This window comes from Lotus japonicus, chromosome 1 (genome assembly GCF_012489685.1).
Source record: "Lotus japonicus ecotype B-129 chromosome 1, LjGifu_v1.2".
Lineage (NCBI taxonomy): Eukaryota > Viridiplantae > Streptophyta > Magnoliopsida > Fabales > Fabaceae > Lotus > Lotus japonicus.
Genome location: NC_080041.1, coordinates 36,707,051 through 36,717,988, shown reverse-complemented (window position 1 = coordinate 36,717,988; position 10,938 = coordinate 36,707,051). Strand labels below are relative to the sequence as shown.

Genomic DNA, 10,938 nt, shown 5'->3' with positions numbered 1-10,938 from the left:
GCGTTTCTCCAGTGCTGGTTTGGACCGTGGTATTGTACGCCCATAAAACACCGGGCAACTCCTCCGCCCACCAGCCTTTCGCCTCATCAAGCTTCTTCTTCAACCCATTTAATATGACCTTGTTTGGCGCCTCAGCCTGGCCGTTCGTTTGAGGGTGTTCAACTGAAGTGAATCGCATGTCAATCCCAAGATCAGCACAGAAGTCCCTTATTAATGTGCTGGTAAATTGAGTGCCATTATCCATAACCAGTGCCATTGGGACTCCAAAACGACACACAACACGCCTCCACAAGAAATTCCGCACCTTGACTGCAGTGATTGTGGCGAGTGCCTCAGCTTCTATCCACTTGGTGAAATAATCCACTGCCACCACAAGAAACTTTAGTTGAGCCTTTGCTTTTGGAAAGGGTCCCAAAATGTCCGTTCCCCACATGGCGAAGGGTCATGGGGCGGTCATTGTTGTGAGTTGCTCTGGTGGTGCCCTGTGTAAATCGGCAAAAACTTGACACTTTGAACACTTTTTCACATACTCCATGCAATCTTTCTTGACGGTTGGCCAATAGAATCCCGCTCTAAGGACTTTAACGGCCAAAGACTGCCCCCCAATGTGTCTTGAGCATACTCCCTCATGAACCTCAGCCATTATTTCTTGAGATTTAGCAGTGTCCACGCATTTAAGCATTGGAGACATAATTCCCCGCCTATACAGCTGTCCACCCACCAAAGTATAAAAGCTAGCCTCGCGCCTTCTTTCCTTTGTGTTTTTGCTTTCATCCTGCGGTTGCTGACTTAAAAATTCAATGATTGGATCCATCCAAGATGGTTCTCCATTTGCTATAGCCTTCGCCACTTTGAACTCTACCATGTCTGTACTTGGATGAGGCAACACTTCTTGTATTACAGTTTGATAGTTTCCGAGGCGCCCAGTGCTGGCTAATTTAGCCAATGCATCCGCACGCTCGTTTTGACTTCTTGGTATGTGCTCGATCCTTACATGTCCAATCGCCTGCATAAGCCTTTGAACAATTTCTAGGTATTTGGACAATTGTGCATCCTTCACTTGATATTCACCGCGTACTTGCTTCACTACCAACTGAGAGTCGCCCTTTATGTACAGTTTTTGCACTCCCAATTCAATGGCGAGTCTCAAACCTGCTATTAATGCTTCATACTCAGACTGATTATTGCTCGCCCTGAATCCAAACTTAAGTGATTGCTCAATCAGCATTTTGTCCGGACTTTCAATCGACACGCCTGCACCACTTCCTGATTCATTGGACGAGCCATCCATCGAAAGTACCCACTCTGCATTTTCTTTGTCACCCTCTGTGGGTGTTAACTCCGCCACAAAGTCAATCAGACTCTGGATCGTGACTTGTCCTCTCGGTTCATAGCTAATGTCATATTCCGACAGCTCGACCGACCAACTCACTAGTCGCCCTGACAAATCAGGCTTTTGCAAAACTTGCCTCAAGGGAATATCTGTCTTGACCTTTATCTGGAAACTCTGAAAGTATGGCCGAAGTCGCCTGGCCGTCTTTAGTATTGCTAGAGCTGCCTTTTCTATTTTTAGGTAACGCGCTTCCGCCCCTTGCCGTGTGTGACTAACAAAGTATATGATTTTAAACTGCTTGTTTTCTTCTTGAAGCAAGACTGTGCTAACCGCCGCCTCGGTGACCGCCAAGTAGAGAATTAAAGGAATCCTGGGCGTTGGCCTAGCTAGCATAGGGGGTGAAGCTAATAACTCCTTAAGCTGCTGGAAGGCCTCCTCGCACGCCCCTGTCCACTGAAAAGTTGTATTCTTTTTCAAACACGCAAAGAATGTCGCTGCCCTATCACCTGCTTTTGGCAAAAGGCGAGATAAGGCCGCCAACCGTCCTGTTAATCTCTGAACTTCACGAATATTAGATGGGCTTTTCATGTTTACTATAGCTTTGCATTTGTCGGGATTAACCTCGATCCCCCTTGACGTGACCATGAATCCTAGAAACTTGCCACCTAAAATTCCAAAGGAGCATTTTTCTGGATTCAACCTCATATTGTACTTCCGGATCTGTGCAAATGCCTCCGCCAAGTCTTCATGATGGGCGCCCCCTTTGACAGTCTTAACAATCATGTCATCCACATATACCTCCATGTTTCTTCCTACCTGATTTACAAAAACCTTGTCCATCAACCGCTGATAGGTCGCCCCCGCATTCTTCAAACCAAAGGGCATCGTCCTGTCGCAATAGTTCGCCTGACTTGTCATGAACATCGTTTTCTCCTTATCAGGGTGATGCATCATTATTTGGTTGTATCCGGAATATGCATCCATTAAACTGAGTAGTTCATTACCGGACGCCCCATCTACCAACTTGTTCACATTTGGGAGCGGATAAGAATCCTTTGGGCAAACTTTGTTTAGACTTGTGTAATATGTACACATTCTTCATTTACCATTAGCCTTGCGCACCATAACAACATTTGCCAACCATGTTGGATATTGAACTTCTCTAATGAACTTTCCGTCAAGCAACTTTTGAGTTTCTATTTGTACTGTCTTGTCCTTTTCCTCGCCCATCCGCCTACGAGCTTGTACAACAGGTTTTGCTCCTGGCTGAATTGACAAATGATGGGATATAACGTTGGGATCAATGCCTGGAACATCCTTAATTGTCCATGCGAATAAATCCAAATTATTTTTGAGTAACTCGACCAATCGGTCCTCATGTTCCTTTGACAAGGTGCTTCCAATTTTCAAAGCACGCCCAGATAAGTGAACAGATTTGGTTTCTTCCGCCGGCTGAGGTCTCAACTCTTCTGAATCATCCCGAGGATCCAAATTGAAATTATCATGTGGAAAAATCTCCGTGACGCGATGTGCTTCCTTGGCTGCCTTCTTGCCATAAAGTTCCAGACTTTGTGCATAACATGCTCGGGCGGCCTCTTAATCCACCCTTAAGATTCCCACCTTTCCATTGCAAGCTGGATACTTTACTGTCAAATGGGCGGTTGAAATTATTGCACATATTTTGTTCAAAGTATCACGCCCTAGAAGCACATTATACGTCGCCTTACACGGAAGAACCAAATACTTTACTTGAAATTTATTCACGTATTCACCCTCACCAAAAGCAGTGTTCAACTCCACGTAGCCTCGGACCTTGGCCCGATCGCCTGTGAATCCAACTAGACATCCCGTATATGGCTTTAATTCCGACTCCTTTAAGCCCAATTTTTCAAATGCATCACCATATATGATGTCAGCAGAACTGCCTTGGTCGAGAAAAACTTTCTTGGTAACATAGTTATTCACGCGCAGAGTCACCACTATTGGATCGTTATCATGCGGAATCACATGATCAAAATCCTTTGGTGAAAAAGTAATGGGGGTATGGTTCAGCAACCATTCCCCCTCGTAAGCGTGGTGAACCGAGTTCACTGCCTCCACAAATCTTTTCCTTCCCTTGCTAGATATGCGCCCGCCGCTAAATCCCCCTGCGATTGACAAGCAAGGCTCGGCGGGTACCCCTAACTCCTCAACGACCTCCTTTCCCTTTGCCGAATCACCGCCCTTATTCTTGGCTGCATCAAGCTGTGTATTGTCTCCTGAGACAAAATTGGACAAATGCCCCGCCTTGATCAGTCGTTCAATCTCTTTGCGCAAAGTCCAGCAATTATCTGTATTGTGTCCCATGGCTTTATGGAATTCACACCACTTTGTTGTGTCCACGTTCGCAGGAGGTCGCCTGGGTGGCCTTGGGTACTGAACCACATTAGTTTGCCCTACTGCTCGCAGTATTGTGCTGAGAGGAGCGTTTAATTTGGTTTGATGACCTTGGGCGGGAGCATGTCCTCCTTGGGCCGCCGGATTCACCGAAGCAGGTTGACTGTTCCGATGCCAAGTGTTACTTTGTGGCCCCTGTCTCCCTGCTGGATAGGGCGCTGGCCTTGGCTGGCGCGGTGTCTGAGCGGGTCGTTGATCTTTAGGAGCGCGGCCTTTCTCATCTGGTTGAGCTCGCCAGTCGTCCCTATCTTTTTTAGTTTGCTCATCCTATTCAACCAAGATAAACTCTTGTACCCGTGCACGCAAGTCCATCATATCCTTGGCAGGCCGCCTAGTTAAATCTTTGTTCAGTGAGCCGCATCTGAGCCCATTTTTAAAGGCCGCCACACATACATCCGGACTGGCGTCCTCTAACTGCACTGACACTCGACTAAATCGAGACATGTAAGTTTTAATACGCTCGCCCGCATGCTGGCGAATATTGAACAGATCAGCTGGGGTCGCCTTTTGTGCTTGATTGGCCGAGAATTGTGTTAGAAACTTGGTTGACAAATCAGTGAAGTTGGAGATGGAATATGGAGGTTGTTTAATAAACCAAGTCATGGCCACGCCCTTAAATGTTGAAGGCAACAATCTGCACTTCACAACATCGGTCGCCCCTCCAATGACCATTTTAGTATTAAAATACCGTAAATGATCAATTGGGTCGGTATCCCCCCCATACATGTCCAAAGTCAGAGTTTGCAAATGCTCTGGAATCTCAACTGCGGCGACTACGGGCGCGAAGGGCTGAAAATCCACCACATCCTCAGCGTCCACACGTTGCCCACGCCTTAAGTCACGCATTTGATTAAGGTACTCCACCTGAGCCTGTAAATGTTCATTCTGACGTTGAACCGCCTGGATAGTGTCCAACACCTGCCTGAGCTCCGCAGATGAGGCTCCTACCACATTGTCTGGTGCTCGCACAGGTGTGTCAGCCTGCTGATCTCCCAAAGCATCCGCTTCCGGGGTGGGAAGCTTAGCTTTAAGATCCAGTCCCGATCCAACAGCCGCATCTGATCGTGCCTGGACATCTGGAACCGTGGTAGCATGAGATCGTACCGCCACCGAGGCTTCGTCTGAAGAAGCTTCTCCTTCCAACTCAGGTTGTCCTACAGGAGCCTGGCTCCTGACTCCAGTAAGACGACCTCCACCACGACGGCGGGTAGCTCGCCCACCACAAGAACGTGTCTCCATAAGCAAAAATATGCCTCTCACGTCAGCAGAAGAATAATCACTGAGTCAGAGCCACAGACAGCGCCAATGTTCCTGTCTAAGGTATGACAATGGTAATAATGTACCCTTGAAAAACCCTAGCAGAGCTAAAAGAGGTAAGTAATACGTAAATAAGGAAATAATCTCATAAATGATTCAAAAGGTGCCTAGTACAAGGTGAGGACATCCTTTTTATAGTAGGAATGATCCTTATCTAGAATGTTCATGGATTTGGGCCTTACATGCAGGGCCCAAATCCCTATGTTGAATAAGACAAATGCATGTGTACCATATAACAAGACAAAACAACTCGGGTCCACATCCTCAAGCTGGGGTCCATGTCCTAATCACCTTTCTGTTGGCCTTACTGGGCGGGTCAGTGGACTTATAACGACCCGCCCGACCCAGTACCCAATATATTTATATTATTTATTTCTCTCCCTATTTTTCACTTAGGTCATGGTATTAAAGGAGAAAAAAATATTATTTTATTTAAGATCCCAGATTTGAGAGTACATGAGCTAAGACACGAATCTTAGTTTTTGCTAATATCTCATGCCATGTAGGACAGCTTCAATGGTGGGATCTAATAAGATCTTATTTTAAGATCTTAAAATAATGACTTCATTGGAGATGCTCTTAGAATACAAATTAGAATACAAGAAGAAAGGGGACATAACATGACATACTGTTACTTTTTGTTTTATACCATTGTATCAGTGGCGGATCCAGGACCCCGGGGTCAGGGGTTCAAATTTTTCAAATAAGCACATCGATAAAAATATAATGATGAAGTTTTATGGAATCTTTTACATGAAAGTAAAACACTAAAAGTTCAAAATACTGAAGGATATGAAGGATATGAGTAAGAAAAACAAAAATTATACAACTCAATCAGATTACAAAGTGGAAGCTTAACTTCAAATCTAACACAATAACAATCATATATGCAAAACAAGAATTTATTGAAATAAATTGTAGCAGAGTACAAATTTTCTAACACTCAAGAGGACCTTCAAAGAGACCAATTGAACATTATAAGATTAATAAAACCATCCACTAAAGCCCCAAACTCTTACACGGCCAACAGATACAAAACCAACAAATATGGATCACGAACAAGGGTCCCTTAAAGGGCCAATATCAAATATTCAAATCATTGCCTGCTTAGTTTGAACTGATATCAATGTCCTGCTGCAGACCAAAATCACCTCCTCCAAAGATTTCTTTCAGTACATAACCCACAAATATACCAAGAATTCCACATCTGCAACTGCAACCAGCTTCAATTCCCTCACAGAGAGTCAAGACAAATTAAAGGTTCATTGATCCATTCAAAAACAGAATAAAGGAAAGAGCTACATTTGGCCCTCAACCATTCCCACACCTTCAAACGACACTTCTCAAAGATTTCCTCTGAGTCAAATCCTCCTCCCCTAAAAATCATATCATTCCTTACTGTCCAAATGTGCCAGATTACACATAACCAAATAGTTGATACTCCAACCTTCCTGGACCTGTAAATGATCCAAAAAAGAGAGTAAAATGTTCTCTAACAGAACCCAGAATTACAAAACAGAAGCCAATCCATTGAAAGACCAAGGACCATAATTGCCATGCGCACTGACAAGTGAAAAATATATGCAGAACTGATTCGTCAGATATCCCGCAGAGTGGGCAACGATCATCTGCTACCTTACACTCCCAAGCCCAAATTTTGGTTTCCCAGAGTAGAATTTCAAAATTTCTTTGCAAAGAACATAACTTTACTAAAACCCCATTTGCCTCATAAACTGAGCACATCTAAAAACTATGATTATAGCAAAAATACACAAATATATACTACAAAATACAAAGTGAGAATCAAGCTAAGGTGATGGGTAGAAGGGATTTGAGTATTCTAAGGCTGCGATTATGACCAAATCACAAAACATGTCATAAAAATCCAGCTTGAGAAGAGAAAGGAAATCAATTTAGGGTTAGGGAAATCAGCCATACCTAGGGTAAAGCCGCAACAGAGGGCCGGCTGGACCGGTGGTCGGTGGACGGTGGTGGCGTGGTGGTGGCCGGTGGTGGTGGTGCGCCGTGCGAGAGTGTGAGGGTGTGGTGACTGGTGAGCGAGCGTGAATCGTGAGTGAGAGGGTGAGAGCGTGAGTCTGTGAGAGAGAGGGGTAAGTGAGGGTCTGGGTGCAAATATAAAATCTCAGGGGGTTCAAAAAAAAACATTACAAGGGGTAAGTAGAATTTTTCTTTTTCTCAGGGGGTTCATCTGAACCCCTGACTTGGCTGTGGGTCCGCCCCTGCATTGTATTATGTTTTTTACCATCATCTTAAAATCTATTTTTTTGGGTGAGTCCAAATATTACCGACTACAATAATGACTAATTCTTACGTGGTGGGTGGTAGCACTAATTAACACTATAAATAGTTGATCAAGAAATATACTTCATTTTCATAGGTAATGGTAGAAATTTCATCCTCATTAATAGATGAGGTAAGTTAACCACCATAACAATATCATCCATGTATTTATTTTTGACATTCAAATGAAATTTTTGTCGCCAGCACATGGTGGTTTTCCTTAATTTGGAGGAGGAAACAAACAAAACCCAGGTGGTAGAGGTGGCTAACGAACAACACCCCAAGTTCCAGGTGTCATGACCCAAACGAACCTTAACATCACAAAACGAAGAACCCAGAAATTGAGAGAGAGCGTGTGAACATGAACATGGACATGGATTTCTACCACCTTAATTCAAAGTGGGTATCAACAGTAGCAAGCATATGGATTCAATGCACAAGTGGGTCACTCTACACATTTTCCATCTATTCCCAAACACTCAAGTCAACGCAGCACTACGACCAGTCAACGCTCGACATCGTCTCTGTTTTCAAGGACATCGGAGTCAACGTCGGAGTTATCGCCGGTCTCCTATATGATTTCCTTGCCCGCCGCCGCGGAAACACGACTGGACCTTGGGTCGTTCACTTCTTGGGCTCGGTCCTATGCTTCTTGGGCTATTTTCTCATGTGGGCCGCCGTCGTCGGCGTCCTTTCGCCGGTTCCGGCGCCGGTGATGTGCTTGTTCATGTTCGTGGCAGCTCATGCTCAGAGCTACTTTAACACTTCTAATGTTGTCACCGGCGTTCGTAACTTCCCTAATTATAGCGGAACTATCGTTGGGATTATGAAGGTTTGTTTCATTCATTCATTTCTATTTTTAATAGTGTATTTTCTGAGAGAAATTTTTAATGAAAAATTGTTCATTGCTATTTAACATGTTAAAGGTATAATATGAAAAATAAATGTGTTTAAATAAGGTTTTAGGCTATCGTTTTACACAAAATTGGTTTTGGTCTATCATACTATCATCTAATTTTCATGATTTTGGTCTCTACTATCATAGATAATTTTAGTTTCAGTATCTATATTCTAATATCTTACCGTTAACCAGTGTTCAGAGTAATCCTATGTGACATTTTCAATTAAATCATATCAATAACTAGCCCATTTTATAATAAAGAAATTTTACTCTATGAAATTTTCTCATAGTTGGTTTATGTCTTAAGAATTCATGATAGACTTAACTCTGCCCAAAAACTGAGAATAGTTGGTTTATGTCTTAAGAATTCATGTTAAACTTAACTCTGCACCAAAAACTGAGAAGAGTTGGTTTTTGTCTTTAGAATACATGTTAGATTTAACTGCTCCAAAAACTAAGGTTTATCTATGCTCCAGAAACTAAGGTAAGCTGCAAATTTTTGATCTAGTGAATGTCATAACTTAGGAAAAACTTTTCATATAAAAAATTCCCCTTTGACTGATAAATAAAACATAGGGAAAAAACATTCTGTAGTGAACCAATTGTTTTGTATGTTTTCTGCAACATTTTATGGGTACCATACGAATTGTTTTCTAGTATCCATGCTTCTTATACACTAGAGCCAATATGTTGCTAAACTAGACAGTATCTCTGCCTTTAACTACTTGGTGTCTTGCATTGTTTTCATGTTTGGCATTGCATTTTTCCCCTCCTTAATAGGGCTTTCTTGGTCTCAGTGGAGCAATATTAATACAAGTGTACAAAGCAACATTCAACAACAAGCCTATGAATTATCTGCTGATGTTAGCACTCTTACCACCTATCAATACTCTGTTGCTTATGTGGTTTGTAAGAATCCACAACACTCATGAGGGAGAAGAAAGGAAGTATCTAAACATATTTTCTTTGATGTCTCTGGTTATTACTGCATATCTTATGGTGGTTATAATTCTAGAGAACATCCTCAGCCTGCAGTTATTTGTTCACATCGTTATAGTCATTGGGCTTATGGTGTTGCTAGCCTCACTTCTTTGCATTGCATTTAAAGCACAAGAAAGGAGCTCAACTAGTGCTTCAGAAAGTTTTCTTGATGAGGGGTCCCAACTAATTGTGGAGCCTGAGCCCCTGGATACCGAGAAGATGGATGCAAGGCCGGATTCTTCCAGCAACCCTTTGCTTGATACCAAGAGTCAAAGGGCCCTGCAACTAGGAGAAAACCTGAATCTTGTTCAAGCAGTGCAGACGGTGAACTTTTGGATCTTGTTTGTTTCTATGGCATGTGGTATGGGAGCCGGACTTGCAACAGTTAATAATATGGGCCAAATAGGGGAATCCCTTGGTTATACCAGCCATGAGATAAGTTCCTTGGTCGGTTTATGGAGCATTTGGAATTTTCTCGGCCGTTTCGGAGCTGGTTATGTGTCAGATTATTTTTTACACACTAGAGGATGGGCAAGACCTTTATTCATGGTCATCACTTTGTTGGTCTTGAGCATTGGCCTTGTGGTGATTGCTTCTGGACTGCCGAATGCGCTATATGTTGGTTTGATATTAGTTGGTATTTGTTATGGCTCTCAATGGTCCCTAATGCCCACAATCACTTCTGAGATATTTGGTGTGGGACATATGGGTAGCATATTCAACACCATTACAATAGCAGGTCCAGTGGGATCTTATATATTCTCTGTAAGAGTAGTTGGGTATATATACGATAAAGAAGCATCAGAAGGAAATACATGCACTGGAACTCATTGTTTCATGTTTGCTTTTCTCATAATGGCTTCTGCCACTCTTCTAGGTTCTCTCACCGCTTTAGCTCTGTTTTTCCGGACCAAAAACTTTTATGCTGAGGTTGTACTCAGAAGAATTCGAAATATTCTGTGATGGAGTAAAACATCATTTGGTAATATACTGTAAAGGAGTGATGAATTTGTTGGGGTTCAGTGACTTATTGGTAAGGTCTTTGCTTCTTTTACTTTGTGTGCTCACGTGCAACTTTGTTAGCAACTCACTTTGATTCTCATGAGTCATGACACATCACCAAAGCAGGATACAGATGGGGTGAGGAAAAATTTGGGATTAAAATCACTTTGTACTTGTATGGTACCCTTATAAAAATGTGGAAAGTTGGAAGTACAAAAACAACTCATTTTTACTTTAGACCATCTTTTATGGCTACTCCTACCATGGCATATGAAGTAAGATGAACATTAGGGCTGGTTTGATCTTTGATTATATTCTCCATAATATCTCTTACATATTTTCACTTTTTCACTCACACCAAGGAAGAGGGGAAGTAAGTTATTTCAATCTTTTTTTTTTTTTTCTACTCTTTTACAAGCCCCGTGGATTACCCACTTTTTGCCATATGCACTGTGGGGGTGACAGGGTATGTGCTTGAATGATTCCTCAGATGTTAAATGGATCAACAGGGATAGGGGAACAAAGTCCAACTAGTACTTCTCTGGTAAACACTGCAGTAACACTGTAGCTATATATGCACTTTTGTTTGAGCCATAATTTTCAGATGTGGTCCTTGTATAATGAATGGAACACCAATTTTCGTTTTTCTTCCCTTATGCGCCTGTTC

The 10,938-nt window shown here is 42.6% G+C and overlaps 3 protein-coding genes across 3 annotated transcripts; 1 reads left to right on the top strand and 2 right to left on the bottom strand.

Annotated features, from left to right (window-relative positions):
• Window positions 1-442: 442 nt before the first annotated feature.
• Window positions 443-2,173, bottom strand: LOC130734362 (uncharacterized). Its single transcript, XM_057586731.1, has one exon. It carries the CDS (start codon window positions 2,171-2,173, stop codon window positions 443-445), a length of 1,731 nt encoding a protein of 576 aa, XP_057442714.1.
• Window positions 2,174-4,036: 1,863 nt separating this feature from the next.
• LOC130734351 (uncharacterized) lies at window positions 4,037-5,008 on the bottom strand. The gene has a single exon (XM_057586720.1). It carries the CDS (start codon window positions 5,006-5,008, stop codon window positions 4,037-4,039), a length of 972 nt encoding a protein of 323 aa, XP_057442703.1.
• Window positions 5,009-7,569: 2,561 nt separating this feature from the next.
• LOC130734589 (protein NUCLEAR FUSION DEFECTIVE 4-like) lies at window positions 7,570-10,580 on the top strand. Its single transcript, XM_057587069.1, has 2 exons — window positions 7,570-8,219; window positions 9,069-10,580. The coding sequence occupies exons 1-2, from the start codon at window positions 7,749-7,751 to the stop codon at window positions 10,230-10,232; spliced, it is 1,635 nt and encodes a 544-aa protein (XP_057443052.1). The 5' UTR covers window positions 7,570-7,748; the 3' UTR covers window positions 10,233-10,580.
• Window positions 10,581-10,938: the final 358 nt, after the last annotated feature.

Bases quoted from the DNA above. Each gene is read 5' to 3' on its own strand.
- LOC130734362 (XM_057586731.1), bottom strand. From the start codon at position 2,173: ATGGACAAGGTTTTTGTAAATCAGGTAGGAAGAAACATGGAGGTATAT.
- LOC130734351 (XM_057586720.1), bottom strand. From the start codon at position 5,008: ATGGAGACACGTTCTTGTGGTGGGCGAGCTACCCGCCGTCGTGGTGGA.
- LOC130734589 (XM_057587069.1), top strand. From the start codon at position 7,749: ATGAACATGGACATGGATTTCTACCACCTTAATTCAAAGTGGGTATCA. The intron at 8,220-9,068 runs GTTTGTTTCATT...CCTCCTTAATAG, and splicing joins CTATCGTTGGGATTATGAAG to GGCTTTCTTGGTCTCAGTGG.